Below are 20,121 nucleotides of genomic sequence, written 5' to 3'. Positions count from 1 at the left end.
GTCTTGGCTTCTCTGCTCTTTGGGGCTGGGGGGGAATAAGATTTTTTTTATTGATTTCCCCCCCTAAATACTAGGTGCGCCTTATGGTCCAGTGCGCCTTATGGAGCGAAAAATACGGTACCTCTTCCCTACCACTGAACTGTGGCCCTTTTCTAACCATATCGATCCGTTTGTTCCCTTGGAGCCTGCTTTCCGCTCCATTCTTATGAATCATAACAACAGCAGTTCTTTCTTTTATATAAATTTTTATTAGTTTTTCAACATATCATTTTCAACAATAATTAAACATACTTTCATATCTTATACCATTTTTTTTTTACTTCCGTCAATCACATCTGAAAATTTTCCAATCTACTCACTTAATATACATTTCTTACTTCCACTGTTACATTTGAATCTCATGACTAATATCTCCATTGTTTCTCTGCATTGCAATGTTCCATACATGTCTCCTTACAAAACTTCTTGTAGCCCTACTAGCGTAATTTGTCGATTACAGTTGCTCTTCAAATAATTAGTATATTTCTTCCAATCTTCTGTGAATCTCTGCTCCCGCAGGTTTCGAATCCTTCCTGTCATTTTATCTAATTCTGCGTAGCCTATTAATTTTGTCTGTCATTCTTCTTCCGTCGGAAGACAACAGCAGTTCTTTGCCAGACATGCCTGAGCTGATCTCTCTCTCCGCGTTAAAGCCTTTAGCCCAGAACTTTCCAAACTGTGTGTCGTGATGTGTGTGCCAGCGGCAGTGTGCAAGTGTGTCCCCTTGTGCTCCTCCTGGGGGTGGAAAGGGGTTAGTTTGACACAGGGGCAAATAGAAGAAGACGCCTTCACCTTGGGATGGTGGTTCCCTTTTATCGCCGTCCCTCAGACCATGTGGGGAAACGGACTATATTTTGAGGGGGGGGGGAATCAACAAATTCCTATGCCCCACAAATAACCCAGAGATGCATTTTAAATAAAAGGATACATTCTACTCATGTGAAAACACCAGGCAGGCCCTACAAATAACCCAGAGATGCATTTTAAATAAAAGCACACATTCTACTCATGTGAAAACACCAGGCAGGCCCCACAAATAACCCAGAGATGCATTTTAAATAAAAGCACACATTCTACTCATGTGAAAACACCAGGCAGGCCCCACAAATAACCCAGAGGTGCATTTTAAATAAAAGGGCACATTCTACTCATGTGAAAACACCAGGCAGGCCCCACAAATAACCCAGAGATGCATTTTAAATAAAAGGGCACATTCTACTCATGTAAAAACACACTGATTCCTGGAACGTCTGAGGGCCAGATTGAGAAAGTGATTAGGCCGCATCCGGCCCCCGGGCCTTAGGTTGCCTACCCTGTCATTGAAGGCCCCGGTCCAGTATACCTGAAGGAGTGTCTCCACCCCCATCATTCTGCCCGGACGCTGAGGTCCAGCACTGAGGGCCTTCTGGCGGTTCCCTCATTGCGAGAAGCAAAGCTACAGGGAACCAGGCAGAGGGCCTTCTCGGTAGTGGCGCCCGCCCTGTGGAACGCCCTTCCAGCAGATGTCAAAGCGATAAACAACTACCTGACATTCAGAAGACATCTTAAGGCAGCCCTGTTCAGGGAAGTTTTTAACGTGTGATATTTTACTGTATTTTTGGTTTTTATGGAAGCCGCCCAGAGTGGCTGGGGAGGCCCAGCCAGATGGGTGGGGTATAAATAAATTATTATTATTATTATTATTGTTATTGTTATTGTTATTGTTATTCTCAGCAGAGGTTGGATAGCCATCTGTCAGGGATTCTGTAGCTGTAGCTCCTGCATTGCAGAAGTTTATAGTTGACCCTTGAGGTCCCTGCCAGCTCTACATTTCTACAATTCTATGCTTCATGGATCTGAAGTCTGTGATCTCCAGCCACCCTTCCCAAAGGGGAAAAAAAAGAGGTCTTTGGAGGAGGAGCTGGCCATGGTACTGAATCTTCTTCTTTTTCTTCTTTGGTGATCCCTTGTGGCCGAGTAAGATTGTCTTCCATAAACACGGTTTTAACAATGAGTCCGTAAGTGACTGTGGAGGCCAGTTCTGGATCCACACGTCCTTCCACAGTGGGGACATTGGTTTCTGGGTGGGAGTTGATCACGGTGTGGATTTGCCAAGCTTGCCTTCCTCTTAGCACGTTTCTCCCTTGCGTCCTGAGTTCGAGTATCTTCAAAGCCCACGACACCTTTGGTAAAGGCTGTTCTCCAACTGGAGCGCTCGCAGGCCAGTGTTTCCCAATTGTCTGTGTTTATACTACCTTTTTTTAGATTAGCCTTGAGACAGCCTTTAAACCTCTTTTGTTGACCACCAGCATTATGCTTTCCATTTTTAAGTTGGGAATAGAGTAGTTGCTTTGGAAGATAATCAGGCATGACCAGTCCAACAACATGACCAGTCCAACAAAGTTGATGTTGAAGAATCATTGCTTCGACACTGGTGATCTTTGCTTCTTCCAGTACACTGGCATTAGTTCGCCTGTCTTCCCAAGTGATGTGTAAAAATTTTCGGAGACACCGTTGATGGACACTCGCTGGCACTGAATAGCAAAGTCCTGACCAACATACATAGGATGTTGCGTTATAACAAGTCAGACCACTGGTCTTTCTTGTCAACTCCTATGGTTCCCAAACTTTTTCGGCCCACTGCCCTTTGGTTCCACAAACTCATCCCTAGTGCTCACTATAAAAAGGCTTATTCAGAACAGTGGCTTGCGTGACCCACTGTGGAAGATAAAGGTAAAGGGACCCCTGACCATTAGGTCCAGTCGTGGTCAACTCTGGGGTTGCAGCGCTCATCTCGCTTTATTGGCCGAGGGAGCCGGCGTACAGCTTCCGGGTCATGTTGCCAGCTTGACTAAGCCGCTTCTGGCGAACCAGAGCAGCGCACGGAAACGCCGTTTACCTTCCCGCCGGAGTGGTACCTATTGATCTACTTGCACTTTGATGTGTTTTCGAACTGCTAGGTGGGCAGGAGCAGGGACCGAGCAACGGGAGCTCATCCCGTCATGGGGATTCGAACCGCCGACCTTCTGATCGGCAAGTCCTAGGCTCTGTAGTTTAACCCACAGTGCCACCCGCGTCCCCACAATGAAAGATAGCAACACAATAAAATTCAAAACAGTAGCAATTAATTGCCTGCTTATTCAAAATCCAATTAAAACTATTTAGCTTAACTAATTCCACAAAACTGATGAACTGCATGTCCATGATCTGCCTTTCCCCGAGCCGAGCTTGCGTCGACAGAAGGCCTCCAGAGACAGTGGCAGGTCCCCAGAAGAAGTGGACATCACACTTTGTCACATGCTAGAGCAGCCTCTTTATCTGTAAGGCCAGAAGCTCCTGTGTGTATTTTTAATTATGGATGGAAATAAATAGTGCATAATTAACGCAAGCCGCATGAAATTTGTGCGAGGAGGCTGGACGTGTCGCACTTCCCCCTGCGATGCTGTTTTGCGCCGTTTCCAAGTGCGAGACGTGAAGCGACAGTTCTCCGGAACGCGATCACCTGTTAGCGGAGTCTTTAATTTGCACTTTTTAAGATTTGACAGCGGGGAAACGTGTCCTGACAAAATGAAGGTGCTGCTGTCAAGGAGGGAATTGCCCCCATCTGTGGGGCACAAAGTTCGTGCCCATGTATTATTTTTTACTTATAAGATTCCTTCGCCATAAGGGGCAAGGGCGGGTTACAGCAGCACACAGAGAATCGTCGACATGGAAGAGACACCTAAGGACATCTAGTCCAACCCTGGCAATGCAGGAATCACAACCACTGGCAGGTGGCCACCCAACCTTTGCTTAGAAACCTCCAAGGAAGAAGAGCCCATCGCCTTCTGAGGCAGTCTGCTCCGCAACCAAGCAGGTCTTACTATCAGAAAATTATTCTTTTTTAAAAAAAATAAATCATTTTTATTTGATTTTTCTAATACAAAGTTATAAAAATCCAAATGCAACTGTTCTTAACCTGAGGTACCACTTGAGTTAATGGGTCCTCCCTCTACCACCGCACGATTTCTGTTCTCATCCTGAAGCAAAGTTCTTAACCCGAGGTTCTATTTCTGGGTTAGCGGAGCCTATAACCTGAAGCTTCTGTAACCCGAGGTACAACTGTTCAGAGATTTATCAGAATCTCAGGACGTCCCTCCACCCCTTCCCCAGAGTCCTGATTTAAATATTTAAAACTGCATCTTCTTCCAAACTCAAACTTTTACGTCAATCCATATTGTCCATGGTAATTGTTGCACTACACGCGAAATCAAAATCCTGCCAATGTTTCAATCTACTTACAGTGATCTCTTCGATAACTGATAATTTTTTCCCCATTCTTCTGTAAAGTTTTTGTCCTCTTGGTTCCTGAGTTTTCCAGTCAGCTTTGCCATAGTTCATCAGTTTGGTTTGCCACTCCTCTCTGGTCAGGGCTGTCTCTTCTTTCCATCTCTGGGTTAGTAGTATCCGTGCCGCTGTTGTTCCATACATAAAAAGTCTTTTCTGGACCTTTGGAATGTCTATACCTGTAATTCCTAATAAAAAAGCTTCTGGTTTTTTAAAACAAAATTTTTTAAAACATTTTTTTCATTTCATTATATGTCATCTCCCAGAAGGCTTTTACCACCTTACAGGTCCACCACGTATGGAAAAGGGTACTTTCTTTTTCTTTACATTTCCAGCAGGTATTTGTACTTGTCCTATACATTTTTGCCAAGTTTGTAGGAGTCAGATACCACCAGTACATCATTTTCATATAATTCTCTTCCAAAATATCAACATGCCGTGAACTTCAGGTCTGTTTTCCATAATCTGCCATCTGAATATTATGCCCCAGATCCCTTGCCCGGTGTATCATTACCGACTTGACCTGTTCGTCCTTTGTACCGAAAATTATTCTTAATTATTATTCAGGAATCTCCTTTGAATCCATCGATTGGGGTCCTACCAGGGCTGTCTTTAGCATATGCGCCGCCGAGGTGCAAAAATCCACTCAGCGCTTATGTCAGACACCACGCTTATGCCTTATCTCTTGTTTACGAAATAAGGGAGGAAAAAGAAACAACTTTTTTATTTGCTCATTTATTTACAATAAAATTATACTCGATGAGTCTGACAAGTGCTGCCGTTGTGAATGGCAAGCGTTGCTGCTAATGCGGCGCATCTTTGGTAAATGAGCACACATTGTCGAAAGTCCTTTAGTGAAACAGTAGGCAAACATTTTAGTATTGTTGTTGTTGTTTAGTCGTGTCCGCCTCTTCATGACCCCCTGGACCAGAGCACGCCAGGCACTCCTGTCTTCCACTGCCTCCCGCAGTTTGGTCAAACTCATGCTGGTAGCTTCGAGAACACTGTCCAACCATCTCGTCCTCTGTCGTCCCCTTCTCCTTGTGCCCTCCATCTTTCCCAGCATCAGGGTCTTTTCCAGGGAGTCTTCTCTTCTCATGAGGTGGCCAAAGTCTTGGAGCCTTAGCTTCAGGATCTGTCCTTCCAGTGAGCACTCAGGGCTGATTTCCTTCAGAATGGAAACAAAATACATATATACATAGATAATACTGAAATGGATTTCCTTATCCATTCTTAAGGAAATCCATTTCAGTATTACCTACGTATATATGTATTTTGTTTTTCTAGCTTGACCAAAATTATTTATTATTTCATAACAGGTAGATACAGTCATACATCGGGTTACAAATACTTCAGGTTGTGTTTTTTCAGGTTACAGACGCGCCAAAACCTGGAAGTACCGGAATGGATTACTTCTGGGTTTCGGCGGTTGCGCATGCACAGAAGTGCTAAATCGCGCTTTGCGCATGCGCAGAAGCGCCAAATCACAACCTGCGCGTGCACAGACGCGCCACTGCGGGTTGCGAATGTGCCTCCCGCACGGACCACGTTCGCAACCCGAGTGTCCACTGTAGTTGAAAGCTTGGGCGGCTTCAGCGGCGGGCAGCGGGCGCCCCCCAGAATTCGGCACCCGGGTGCCCCACACCCCTTGCACCCCCGGGTAAAGACGGCCCTGGGTCCTACCCTCTGGAGCAGAGGAAACAAGCTTTCTCCATCTTCCATGTGATATTTGAAGACGGCTAAGCTTTTCTCCCTCTTCCCCAAAGCTGGAACGTGTGAGCATCCCCTGAAGTTGACTCTTGGACACGACAGAGAAAAGAAAGTCATTTTTCACGCAGTTAGACTATGGAACTCCCTGCCACAGGAGGCAGTAAACCAAATGGGTTTAAAAGGGGAAATCCATGGAAGAAAAGGCTATCAGTGGCTGCTAGTCATGGTTGCCCCATTCTGTCTCCACTCAGAGGCAGCACGGGAATCTCAGGTGGGCTGTTGTCCTCCTTGCGTCTCGCTGGCCACTTCGGCTTGATCTCCAGGGCCCTTTGTGTTTTTAACTCCCCAGTTCTTAACACCTGCTTTCGTTTTGCTGCCTGGTGTTCTGGGGGGCGCAGCTGGAATTCAGATCCTGCCCTCGTAATCTTTTGCAGCTCCTTTGCGGTTTTGGGTCGCCCGCAGAGTCCGCGATGCGCCTCTTTTCCTCTCTAAAGCCGGAGGAGGAAACTTGATTGCCCCACTTTGCAGATGCCTGGGACACGGTTGCTAGGGAACTGCCAGAAAGCTCATTAACAGCTGAGATTAAGCAGGGAGTCTGGAAGGAAGCAGAAAGAGAAAGAAAGAGAGAGGTGAAGAAAAAGAAAGAAGGTGTCAAGGTGAGGGAGGGTGCAGTGAGAGGAGAGAGGGAGAGAAAGAGGAGGGAGCTCTCACAAGCACTGAAGCTGCATTGGGGTCCTGACCAGTGCGTTTTATTTATTTGATTGCATTTATATCAGGCCTTTCCCCCCCAAGGAGCTCAAAGTGGCATACATGGAGGTGTTCAGCTCCTGCCTGCAGGTTGGCCACTGTGACAACAGGCCACTGGCACGATGCGCTGGCCTTCTTACATTCCTCTCTGTGGCATGTGAGATGGCAAGCTGTAAACACCCTCCACGCATTTACGTGAGTGTGCACTCGAGGCCAGATGCGTCCGTTCCGCACGCAGAGGTTTTTATTTCCGAGCACAATTCAAAGTGTTGGTGTTGACCTTGAAAGCCCTAAATGGCCTCGGTCCAGTATACCTGAAGGAGCGTCTCCACCCCCATCGTTCAGCCCGGACACTGAGGTCCAGCGCCAAGGGCCTTCTGGCGGTTTCCTCACTGTGAGAAGCGAAGCTACAGGGAACCAGGCAGAGGGCCTTCTCGGTGGTGGCGCCCGCCCTGTGGAACGCCCTCCTATCAGATGTCAAGGAAATAAACAACTATCTGACTTTTAGAAGACGTCTGAAGGCAGCCCTGTTTTTAATGTGTGACATTTTAATGGACCGTATTTTTCGCTCCACAAGACGCACCAGACCATAAGACGCACCTAGTTTTTGGAGGGAAAGAACAAGAAAAAAAATATTCTGAATCTCAGAAGCCAGAACAGGAAGAGGGATCGCTGCGCAGTGAAAGCAGCAATCCCTCTTGCTGTTCTGGCTTCTGGGATACCTGCGCAGCCTGCATTCGCTCCATAAGACGCACACACATTTCCCCTTACTTTTTAGGAGTGTGTCTTATAGAGCAAAAAATACGGTATTTTCAGTCCTTGTTGGAAGCTGCCCAGAGTGGCTGGGGAAACCCAGCCAGATGGGCGGGGTACAAATAATAAATTACTATTACTATCTGTGGCATGTGAGATGGCAAACTGTAAACTCCCTCCATGCATTTACTTGAGTGTGCACTCAAGGCCAGATGTGTCTGTTCCACACGCAGAGGTTTTTATTTCCTGAGATGCTCCGAGGAAGGAGGAGGGTGCAGGAGCACTTGGAGTTTTTTATCTCCTTCGGGTGGACAGTGGCTTTGGAGTGAAGCGTTTCCCAAACATCAAACAGGCTGCGCTCTGAACATTAAGCAGCGGGAGGTGGCGATGACTTGGCAAGCCCAGTTTGATCCTCAAAGCTGCTACAGGATCAAAGTCACAAGGGACTGCCAAGTCATTGCAACTGATTCATCTGAGGGTTTGCTGTTGGCGCAGACCAGAAACCTGCAGGTGTAATGTGGGCAGGCCTGGTGCAATTCTCTCATTGCCCTGGCGGGTTGCAGACGGAAGGCCTCTGGGACGCGGATTGGTTTTACCGCGTATCCCTTCAGAATATTTCTGTCCCACCTTTCTGCTTCGAGATTTTGAAGAGGGCTCACAAGGGTACAATGAAAACAGCTGCAATGATACATGACAGAGACAGTGCGGTGCAGTGGTTAGAGCGCTGGACTATGGCTTGGGAGAGCAGGGTTCGAATTCCTGCTTAGCTGTGAAGCTCACTGGGTGGTGAGCCGAGCTGAGAAAGAAGGAAATGCCAAAAGCCAAACCCCTAATAAAACAGCAATAGAAGAATTGAAGTGATTACTTTCTGGAATAACGTCTTTTTTTTAAGACAATCAAGCAGAAATATTTTAGGTTCTGAGGGTATATCGTAGCCTAATAAGAAATAGTTTTCAACCTTTTAACTTCTATCGAGATATTGGTGGGGGGAAGCATATCTCTCACTATATCTGAATGGATTGAGAAAATTTGGTCCATTGTTACTACAACTAAGCTAACTTATTGCAAAATAATTCATATCAACCAGCCTAACGCGCTTATGGGAAAATGGGCATTTTGGGGCAATGTTTTGGAACAAAAAGCTCAAGGAAAATGCCCAACCTTAAGTTGTTTCCAATCTGCTGCAACTGTATTTATTTATGACTTTTTATCTTTGGTTTAAAGGGACGCAGGTGGTGCTGTGGTCTAAACCACAGAGCCTAGGACTTGCCGATCAGAAGGTCGGCGGTTCGAATCCCCACGACGGGGTGAGCTCCCATTGCTCGGTCCCTGCTCCTGCCCACCTAGCAGTTCGAAAGCACGAAGTGCAAGTAGATAAATAGGTACCGCTCCGGCGGGAAGGTAAACAGCGTTTCCGTGCGCTGCTCTGGTTCGCCAGAAGCGGCTTAGTCATGCTGGCCACATGACCCGGAAGCTGCATGCCGGCTCCCTCAGCCAATAAAGCGAGATGAGCGCCGCAACCCCAGAGTCGTCCGCGACTGGATCTAATGGTCAGCGGTCCCTTTACCTTTACTTTTACCTTTGGTTTATGCTGTTTATTAATGAACGAAATAACATAAAATAATTAAAGCATCCTCTCCAACATTCCACTGAAGAAAATCAGGACCCATGTCTTTCAGCGCCAGCTGTCTCGCCTGGGGCCACGATGCCAAAAGTCGGGCAAGCTAGCTGACTTGCACGAGATCCTTGCACCACCGCAAGCAACCGCTGGCTGCCAACTCATATTCCTCCCCAAGCTTTTGGAAGCTGGGACCTCCTTCTGTAATTCAAGGATGCCCTGGGAAAATCGGGATGGTTGCAGGGTATGTTGCAGCAACCATCACGAGCGGAAGAGGTCGTCTGCTTTAAGCACGGGTGAGAAAGCTCAGATCTGCAAGGCTGCTGGTGCTACCAACCATGACATCTCCAGGGCAAACTTGGTGATGAGTCTTGAAGCCGTGTTGTATCTCTGCAGCAGCTGCAGAGGGCAGCTTCGTTCTCCCATCCAAAGCCGCAGGTCTATGAATAGTGCAGTGGATTGCCATAAGGGCCTCTTTGTTCGCCCTGGTGGCATGTGAGCTGCCTGGGGCTGCTTGCTCCCAGTAGCATCCCGGATCCTGTGGATCCTTGATCTGCTGGGTTCCTCTGTCAGGACGCCTGCTTCCTAGGACAGGGAGGAGAAAACACAGGGAGTAACATAAGGCAGTGAAGGTCTTGTGTGAGTGTCTGGAGGCGGTTGGAGGATGGATGGCGGCTAACAGATTGAGGTTGAATCCTGACAAGACAGAAGGACTGTTTTGGGGGACAGGAGGCGGGCGGGTGTGGGGGACTCCCTGGTCCTGAATGGGGCAACTGTGCCCCTGAAGGACCAGGTGTGCAGCCTGGGAGTCATTTTGCACTGACAGCTGTCCATGGAGGCGCAGGTCAATTCTATGTCCAGGGCAGCTGTCTACCAACTCCACCTGGTACGCAGGATGAGACCCTACCTGCCCGCTGACTGCCTTGCCAGAGGGGTGCACGCTCTAGTTATCTCCCGCTTGGACTACTGCAATGCGCTCTATGTGGGGCTAGCTTTGAAGGTGACCCGGAAACTGCAACTAATCCAGAATGCGGCAGCTAGAATGGAGACTGGGAGCGGCCACCAGGACCACATAACACCGGTCTTGAAAGACCTACATTGGCTCCCAGTACGTTTCTGAGCACAATTCAAAGTGTTGGTGCTGACCTTTAAAGCCCTAAACAGCCTCGGTCCAGTTTAGGGGGAAAATCCATCCAATAAACATTAGGTGATCACCAGGGCTAGCTGGCTGAATTAGTCCTACTTGGGCCAGCGAGGAGACCAGGGGAGAATTAGCTGTGGGATCCCAGAGCGGGTAATCTTCATAAAAAGGGGAGAAGGGGAATAAAAGATCAGGCTAAGTTCATATTGAAAGCCAGGCCGAATAGCTCTGTCTTACAGACCCTGCAGAAGGAAGTTAAATCCTGCAGGGCCCTGGTCTCATAGGACAGAGCATTCCACCAGGTCGGAGCCACCACTGAGAAGGCCCTGGCCCTGGTGGAGGATAGTCTGACTTCCTTAGGGCCCAGGACCTCTAAACTATGGTTATTCATGGACCTTAAGGTCCTTTGTGGGGCATACTAGGAAAGGCGGTCCTGTAAATACAAGGGCCCTAAGCCACAAATGTGTGGGCTGTCAGTGGCTGGTAGCAACAAGGGCTATATAGAAATCATATTTAGATTTGGAGGTGATGACTGCACTAAATCTGAACCAGGGTTCAAATCCCTGCTTGAAGTTCAGTTGCAGAAGGAAGTTAAATCCCACACGGCCCTGGTCTCATGGGACAGAGCATTCCACCAGGTCGGAACCACCACTGAGAAGGCCCTGGCCCTGGCGGAGGATAATGTAACTTCCTGAGGGCACTTTGTGGTTGCAATGAGTCAGTGGTGTGGGAAAGGAACTCTTTGCATGTACAGGTGTCCTGTGCTGGCGGGAGTTGGCATTCAAAGAGCCTTAGCTTTTGGAAGGCTGGCCCAGATTAACCCCTTCCTCTCTTAACAGCTTTGGGCTCCATCCATGAACCTACATACTTGAGCACTTAATGCTCTGAGACCCTCTCTCTCTCTCTCTCTCTCTCTCTCTCTCTCTCTCTCTTGTGCTCCCCATCCCATTGAAAACACAAGAGGGGGAGGATTGCAAAAGACAGATGTCGTCGCCCACCGCAGGGCGGAGTGGAGGGAATCGATTACCCAGTCTCTAAAGACTCAGGTCAAGTCTGGGGGCTGTCAGAGGTCGCCTTCCAGATGGCGAGACGTGTGCCTCGAGAAAAGAGGGGTGACTTGCTTTGTAAGGTGAGAAGGCGGCTCTCGAAGGAACTCCCCCTTTGAGGAGGCTCAATGAATCAAAGCACCGATCCCACCCAAAAACCCTTGCTCAGAAAAAAAGGGGCGTCCTACAGAGCTCTATTGTACACTTCCCTGCTTGGGCGCTCTCTGCAGCACTCAGCAAGCCCACCAGCCCAAAGGTTTATGGCAATGTATATTATCAAGCAGAAGAAAAAAACTGAGGGAAGGGGATACGATACGATATTGTCATTGTCCCATACAGAACAACGAAATTGAAAAAAATCTACATCAGACATTCAAAAACCAACAAGCCAGCTATCCCAGCCTGGTTAGCCCCCTAAAAACTCTGATACCCCATAATTAAATACAATATACTCCCATAGAGACTACCTTAAAGGTAAAGGGACCCCTGACCATTAGGTCCAGTCGTGGCCGACTCTGGGGTTGCGGCGCTCATCTCGCTTTCTTGGCCGAGGGAGCCGGCATACAGCTTCTGGGTCATGTGGCCAGCATGACTAAGCCGCTTCTGGCGAACCAGAGCAGCGCACGGAAACGCCGTTTACCTTCCCACTGGAGTGGTACCTATTTATCTACTTGCACTTTGACGTGCTTTCGGACTGCTAGGTGGGCAGGAGCAGGGACCGAGCAACGGGAGCTCACCCCATCGCGGGGATTTGAACCACCGAACACCTGATTGGCAAGTCCTAGGCTCTGTGGTTTAACCAACAGCGCCACCCGTGTCCCTGAAGCATAGTAGTGGTTGCATTAAAGAAAGCATCAAAGGACAAAGGGATGATGTGTGGATTGATCCAATATAAATCCACTGCTAATTATTGTGTCCATGAAAAAATGGCAAAGTATGTTCACACATGCACACAAAAAAAACCCCACCAGCTGGGAGAGACAGCCTTGCACTATAGTGCAACAAAGCCTGGACCACACTTCTGTCTCTGCTCCCCAGTGGTGTAATTTTATTCCTTCTGCAGCGGGGTCCCTCTCTCCAGCGCCCTAGAGCAAGCATAGGCAAACTCGGCCCTCTAGATGTTTTGGGACTACAACTCCCATCATCCCTAGCTAGCAGGACCGGTGGACAGGGATGATGGGAGTTGTAGTCCCAAAACAGCTGGAGGGCCGAGTTTGCCTGTGCCTGCCCTAGAGTCACTCAAGTCATCACAGAAGGGGAGCTTTTCAGCCATGGTGTGGAGCATAGCTGTCAATTTACAGATTTGAAAATAAGGGACCAGCAGCCTCGAAAATAAGGGATCAGCAGCCAAAATAAGGGATCAACAATTACTTTGATAAAATACATATTTTGTTGCATGCAAATGGCTTTAGATACCTATTAGGTCCATAAATTACCATATAGCATATATTCAACACAAAAAAAGCAACAATTTGTTGTTGACAAAGCACAAAGGGCCCCATTACCTTCAGTGGCTTATTTAAGGGACATCATCAATAAGGGACAGCAGCGGGACATGGCACTGGGATAAGGGACTGTCCCGCCAAATAAGGGACGCTTGACAGCTATGGTTTGGAGTCAGAGTGCAAGGAGGCGATTTGGCCGCTGAGGACAGGCTCCTGGGCCCCCTCGGAAGAAGGCGTGAGCTGAAAACGCTGAGAAGTCATTCCGGATGCTCCAAAGCTAAGTGTTTAGGAATCCCGAAAGCACCAGGTGCTTCCGTTTTCAAGGGAACAGGGTTCGAATTCTGCTACGTGCAATGGGACAACTTACATCTCTCCAAAATAAGATATTGGAGCACTCAAAATTGCTTGCCCGTGGACGTGCACAGAGAATAGCAGATCCAACTGAACTACTGGGAATCTGTGCTGAGCGTTGCAATGCATCTTAAGTTACGATTGTTGTGTAATTATAAGGCGGTTGCATAATCACTGCAGGGGTCTGGCTGGGACGAGGCGTCGCTGCAACTAGGATTGTTTTATTATGCTCTTCTATTTGTTGGAAGCCACCCAGAGTGGCTGGGGCAAGTGGGCAGGGTACAAATAATAGAATAATAATAATTATTATTATTATTATTATTATTATTATTATTATTATCCTGCAGCGCTTCTGAATTTGCTTCCAGACTGTTGCTGCCCCCTGGGCTTCCTCTTTCTCCCCGATCTTGAACCAAGTGGCAATTCACCTCCATCTTTCGATTTCGTTCCTCACCATTAAGGGCCGTTGGTCCACCCTGGTACTTAAAAAAATTAAAATAATAATAATAATCAACCTGCCTTGGGATGACACTTCCAGGTCCTCGCCTTCCAACATCCTGCTGCCATATTTGGACTTCAGGAAGAAGCATTTGGACCCGGTTGCCATGGTTCTCGCTGAGTGCCCAGTTGCCGTGGCAACGGTTGGCCAGGAAGAGACGGGTTTAGACGTGGGTTAAAATGATCTGCTCCGTCTGCTGAGGGTGGGGGAGCGGATTCTTCACCACGAGATGCGTTTCGGGATTTTTATATATTTTTAAAATTACATTTATATCACACCTTTTCTCTCCGAAGGAGCTCAAGGTGGAAAAAAATGGTTCTCTCACACACATCCCACCCCTATTTAATTCCCACAACAACCCTGTGAGGTTGGTTAGGCTGAGAGGCAGTGAGCCTCATGGCTGAGTGTGGATTCGGACCCTGGTCTTCTCCCAGGTCCTAGGCCGAGACTCTAACCACTATGCAATACAGTCTATCTGCTGACTGGTCCTTCTTGGGCTTAAGCAAGTAGTCCAGGGGTCAGCAAACTTTTTCAGCAGGGGGCCGGTCCACTGTCCCTCAGACCTTGTGGGGGGCCGGACTATATTTTGAGGGGGGAAATCAGCTAATTCTTATGCCCCACAAATAACCCAGAGATGCATTTTAAATAAAAGCACACATTCTACTCATGGGAAAACACCAGGCAGGCCCCACAAATAACCCAGAGATGCATTTTAAATAAAAGGACACATTCTACTCATGTGAAAACACCAGGCAGGCCCCACAAATAACCCAGAGATGCATTTTAAATAAAAGGACACATTCTACTCATGTGAAAACACCAGGCAGGCCCCACAAATAACCCAGAGATGCATTTTAAATAAAAGCACACATTCTACTCATGTGAAAACATGCTGATTCCCGGGCTGTCCGAGGGCCGGATTGAGAAGGCGACTGGGCCGGATCCGCCCCCGGGCCTTAGGTTGTCTACCCATGTTGGCATAGATCAACTTGGGACGTCCCAGCTCCACCAGTGCCGCAAAGATGCTGAAACAAATATCCCCATGTTCAGGGCAACAGGCAGTAGGAGATCAGGACCTGTTTACCTGGCTCAGTTGGCAGAGTGTGAGACTCAAGGTCCTGGGTTTGAATCCTTCATTGGGCAAATGATTTCTGCATCGCAGGGGGTTTGGAGATGATCGTTGTGGTCCTTTCTAGCTCCATGATTCTATAATTTAATATCATTCAAAGCAAGTACCCTGCAGTGCAGACCTCCTTAATATAAACCAGGGTTTCCCAAACTTTTTTTTCAGGACAGGTTCCATAAATTCATCCCAGTGCCCCCTACCCTACCCTAGAAAAATACAGTGGTACCTCGGGTTAAGTACTTAATTCGTTCCGGAGGTCCGTTCTTAACCTGAAACTGTTCGTAACCTGAAGCACCACTTTAGCTAATGGGGCCTCCTGCTGCCGCCGCCGCGCCGCCGGAGCACAATTTCTGTTCTCATCCTGAAGCAAAGTTCTTAACCTGAAGCACTATTTCTGGGTTAGCGGAGTCTGTAACCTGAAGCGTATGTAACCTGAGGTACCACTGTATAGCTGACAGATAAAGAAGGGGGGGGGAATGTAAATGGATATATTGATTGATAATCTGGTTACACACACACACACACACACACACACACATATATATATATACACATATATATATATATACACACACACACACACACAAAGACAATACGTAACATAATATTTTGATGTAAGAGTTAATTTCGCGTGCACGGCGTCGTCGTGAAAGACAGGCGCCGTCGTGGAGTCAAGCGCCGCCTTTGTGAATTACAAGTGCTGGCGTGGCGCATCCTTGGTAAATGAGCACACAAAGTCGAAAGTTCTTTAGTGAAACAGTAGTTATACATTTCGGTAATACCTAGGTATTTTGTTTTTCTAGCTTGATCAAAATTATTTATTATTGCATAACAGGTAGATAGTTAAGAGCTTAGGCGGCTTAAGTGGCGGGCGCCTGGCACCCACCAGAATTCGGCGCCCGGGTGCTTCGCACCTCTTGCACCCCCGGGTAAAGATGGCCCTGACTTTAGGCCTCATTCTACCAGCTCCCCTATGCAGGAGTGCCAACTTGATACCACATCTGTGGCCGTGGGTGCCCGGGGCTGTGGGTGCCATGCGGCGTGCATGGCCTTGGCATCAAAATTTGTGGGTGCATGGCCCCTTCATGGGGAATTTTGTGGGTGCTCGGGCACCCAGGGCCTCAGGGAGCTGGCACCTTTGGCCTCCGTACACTCCAAATTTCCCCATTCATTCTTTTCATTGTCAATTCACACAAACGCCGTAACCCCGACTCCTATCTTCTCTGCACAACGTAAGCTCTCCTGGTTGGGACCATTTTTCACCTGTGTTTTGTGTGTTGTTGTGCCCTTCACCCTAAGGTGGGTTACGTTAAAACGCAACGCTGAAAACAGTTTGGCATAAGTACCATCTAAGACTCCGGCGGCAGGATCCGTCTCGTGGTTTGGGCTAGCAGGATAATAGTCAATAAAAGTGCTTTTTAAAGAAGCGGTTTGAAGCAACTTACAACTACAGAAATAAAGCGAGTCTTGGAAAGATTCGGAATTTGCCAGAAGCTGCAAAAGGCCACGCTGGAAGGAGCTGGTGGAAGTTGGGTGTCAGAAAAAGCCTGGAGGGGAACCAGCTTGAGATTGCCAGTACCAGAACTGGCGCTGTTAATAGGTAAAGGGTAAAGGGACTCCTGACTATTAGGTCCAGTTTTGGCCGACTCTGGGGTTGCGGTGCTCATCTCGCTTTACTGGCCGAGGGAGCCGGTGTACAGCTTCCGGGTCTTGTGGCCAGCAGGACTAAGCTGCTTCTGGCGAACCAGAGCAGCGCACAGAAACGCCGTTTACCTTCCTGCCGGAGTGGTACCTATTTATCTACTTGCACTTTGACGTGCTTTCGAACTGCTAGGTTGGCAGGAGCAGGGACCGAGCAATGGGAGCTCACCCCGTCGCGGGGATTCGAACCGCCGACCTTCCGATCGGCAAGTCCTAGGCTCTGTGGTTTAACCCACAGCGCCACCCGCGTCCCCTTATATGATATACTTTAATAGAATTATGCTCTATTTCTCTTATCGTTGTTTTCATTCCTCTGCTCATAATTCGAACCCTGCCCACATTTTCATTTGAATATAACAGTTCTTCAAATAGTCCAAAAAGGGTCTCCACTCTTCCATGAACAATTCGTCCCTTTTGTCTCTTATTTTTGCTGTCCATTTCGCTTAGTCCATTAACTTTCGAAGCCATTCCTCTCCTCCTTACTCTGAATTTCTCCTTCTTTCTATTTTCTGCATATACAGGATTCTGGCTTCTTCTGCTGCAAACCTAAATAGTTTAACCATCCTTTTCTGAACCTCCCTCCCTATTATCCCTAGGATAAAACTTTGGGGAATAACCAATTTGAACCTTTTCTTCCATTCATCATGTATCATTTTCCCCAAAGCCTTTTTACATATCTGCCACATATGCAGGCATGGGCAAAATTGGCCCTCCAGATGTTTTGGGACTACAATTCCCATCATCCCTGACCACTGGTCCTCTTAGCTAGGGATGATGGGAGTTGTAGTCCCAAAACATCTGGAGGGCCAAGTTTGGCCATGTCTGACATACGGGGGGAAAATAAGAGCCTTCAGTATGTTTACACTTCCAAAATTTACTTAGTGCATTTTTATACTTCTTAGCCACTTTTTACATTTGTGTTTTAAAGACAGTTAACCTTTTCATATTTTCCGGGAAGCAGTTTGAGCTCCTATCAAGGGCCACCTCGTCGCTCAGATTTTTGCTCTTCCTTTCCCATGTTTGCAGGACTAAGAGGGATCTCCGGGTTCAGGTCTCGGACTGCATTCAGCTCAGCCTCCACGGACGAAAAAGATTGGTCTCCGTGGAGACACGCGCAGAACAGGCCACGCCCGACTTCACCAAGAGCCGTGATGGCTTCGTGCTTCTCTGGCCAAGGAGATAAACACGGGTCAATTTTGGAGGACAGGACTTCATCCTGACAGCCCCTCAACAGAGAGTAAAAATAATGATCATCAAGGAAGCTGTGTTTTAGAATCATGCAGCAAAGCATTGCTGCTTGGACTGCTAGTGTGGAGTAGGAACCCTATCAAACAAAAGGAAAAACGTACCTAGCCTTAGATTCATTCCTTCGTTCTCTCTCTTTTTTTAAATACTTTATTGACAATCTTATGCAACAAATACAGTATAGTGGTACCTTGGGTTACATACGCTTCAGGTTACAGACTCCCCTAACCCAGAAATAGTACCTCGGGTTGAGGAACTTTGCTTCAGGATGAGAACAGAAATTGGGCGGCAGCAGCAGAGGCCCCATTAGCTAAAGTGGTGCTTCAGGTTAAGAACAGTTTCAGGTTAAGAACAGACCTCCAGAACGAATTAAGTACGTAACCAGAGGTACCACTGTATAAATATTCTTTAAATCTTATAAATGAAGCAACAACCACATACAAGTAATACCCCATTTGTCAACCAACAATAAACTTAATTTATATTTCTACTATCTCTTGTTTTCTTCTCTGTTTATTAACATGGATTAAAAAAACAAAAAACACATAATGGGACTTCCTATCGTTTCCTTCGTTCTCTATGCTGATCTGCATGGTGAAACTTGAAAGGCTCCTTATCGCCGCATTCATGGGACAGAGTAAGGAAGGTCCCAAAGTTACTCTGACATTCCTCCCGATGGTGACATCATTCTTCCTTGCTGGGGGGGGGGGGTGGAGGGAGAATCCTTAAGCCACGCTACCCTGTTTTCCCCTTCAGTACGCCATGGGAGAATGAGCCGGAATCTGCGGAGACCTGTGTGATGTGGATTACGAGAAAGAATCATAGAATCATAGAGTTGGAAGAGACCACAAGGGCCATCGAGTCCAACCCCCTGCCAAGCAGGAAACACCATCAGAGCACTCCTGACATATGGTTGTCAAGCCTCTGCTTAAAGACCTCCAAAGAAGGAGACTCCACCACACTCCTTGGCAGCAAATTCCACTGTCAAACAGCTCTTACTGTCAGGAAGTTCTTCCTAATGTTTAGGTGGAATCTTCTTTCTTGTAGTTTGGATCCATTGCTCCGTGTCCGCTTCTCTGGAGCAGCAGAAAACAACCTTTCTCCCTCCTCTATGTGACGTCCTTTTATATATTTGAACATGGCTATCATATCACCCCTTAACCTCCTCTTCTCCAGGCTAAACATGCCCAGCTCCCTTAGCCGTTCCTCATAAGGCATCGTTTCCAGGCCTTTGACCATTTTGGTTGCCCTCCTCTGGACACGTTCCAGTTTGTCAGTGTCCTTCTTGAACTGTGGTGCCCAGAACTGGACACAGTACTCCAGGTGAGGTCTGACCAGAGCAGAATACAGTGGCACTATTACTTCCCTTGATCTAGATGCTATACTCCTATTGATGCAGCCCAGAATTGCATTGGCTTTTTTAGCTGCCGCGTCACACTGTTGGCTCATGTCAAGTTTGTGGTCAACCAAGACTCCTAGATCCTTTTCACATGTACTACTCGAGTTGTGTTCCCTGGGGCTGCATAGCTCAGCCTTCGGTCCAGTATACCTGAAGGAGCGTCTCCACCCCCATTGTTCGGCATTGACGCTGAGGTCCAGCTCCGAGGGCCTTCTGGCGATTCCCTCCCTGCGAGAAGCAAAGCTACAGGCAACCAGGCAGAGGGCCTTCTCGGTGGTGGCACCCGCCCTGTGGAACACCCTCCCACCAGATGTCAAAGAGAACAACAACTACCAGACTTTTAAAAGACATCTGAAGGCAGCCCTGTTTAGGCCCTGGCTGACCACACATGCGCCCGGCCACAGAAGTGGGAAGGGGACGCGTCAGTGTTACGATGCATCTCAACCCAGCTCGGTTCCACTACACAGGCAGCGTCGAGTTCAGCTGGCATCTGAAGGCAGCCCTGTTTAGGGAAGCTTTTAATGTTTGATGCATTATGGTGTTTTAATATTTTGTTGGAAGCCGCCCAGAGTGGCTAGGGAAGCCCAGCCAGATGGGCAGGGTATAAATTAAAAATTATTATTATTATTATTATTATTATTATTATTATTATTATTATTAAGTGCTGCGGGAGGCCAGTTTGGGGAAAGCTGCTTTGCAGCGTTGGTTTCTTCTGGAGGCAAAAGCAAACTCTTGCTCTGCTGCAGTGGTTCTCAAAGTGGGTGATAGCATCCCGGGGGGGGGGGGGACGGCAGGATTACCTGGGGGGGGCGCTAAGAGGCAAGCGGGGAGGCAGGAAGGGTACAGATGACGGTCAGACTTTGAAAACCTGGTCAGTTTTATTGAGCCAATTAAACAGTTCTAATTGGATCTTGACCAAATTTGCAATTAATTGTTACTGTTTTACATTTTGCTGCATTGTTATCATTCTTAGTGCTATTTTAATGACGTAGGAAA

General features: G+C 47.6%; 1 protein-coding gene across 1 annotated transcript in view; it reads left to right on the top strand.

Annotated features, from left to right (window-relative positions):
• The window catches only part of LOC128423850 (unconventional myosin-Ig-like), an 83,836-nt gene extending 65,863 nt beyond the window's left edge, over positions 1–17,973 (top strand). Inside the window, exon 22 of the mRNA XM_053409387.1 lies at positions 17,508–17,973. Coding sequence (XP_053265362.1) covers positions 17,508–17,664 — 157 coding nt within the window. The 3' untranslated portion in view covers positions 17,665–17,973. The remainder of the gene's footprint in view (positions 1–17,507) is intronic.
• The last annotated feature ends 2,148 nt before the right edge of the window (positions 17,974–20,121 follow it).

This window comes from Podarcis raffonei, chromosome 12 (assembly GCF_027172205.1).
Source record: "Podarcis raffonei isolate rPodRaf1 chromosome 12, rPodRaf1.pri, whole genome shotgun sequence".
Classification (NCBI taxonomy): domain Eukaryota; kingdom Metazoa; phylum Chordata; class Lepidosauria; order Squamata; family Lacertidae; genus Podarcis; species Podarcis raffonei.
Note: the sequence above shows the minus strand (reverse complement) of the source record. Positions and strands in the feature narration are given on the sequence as shown.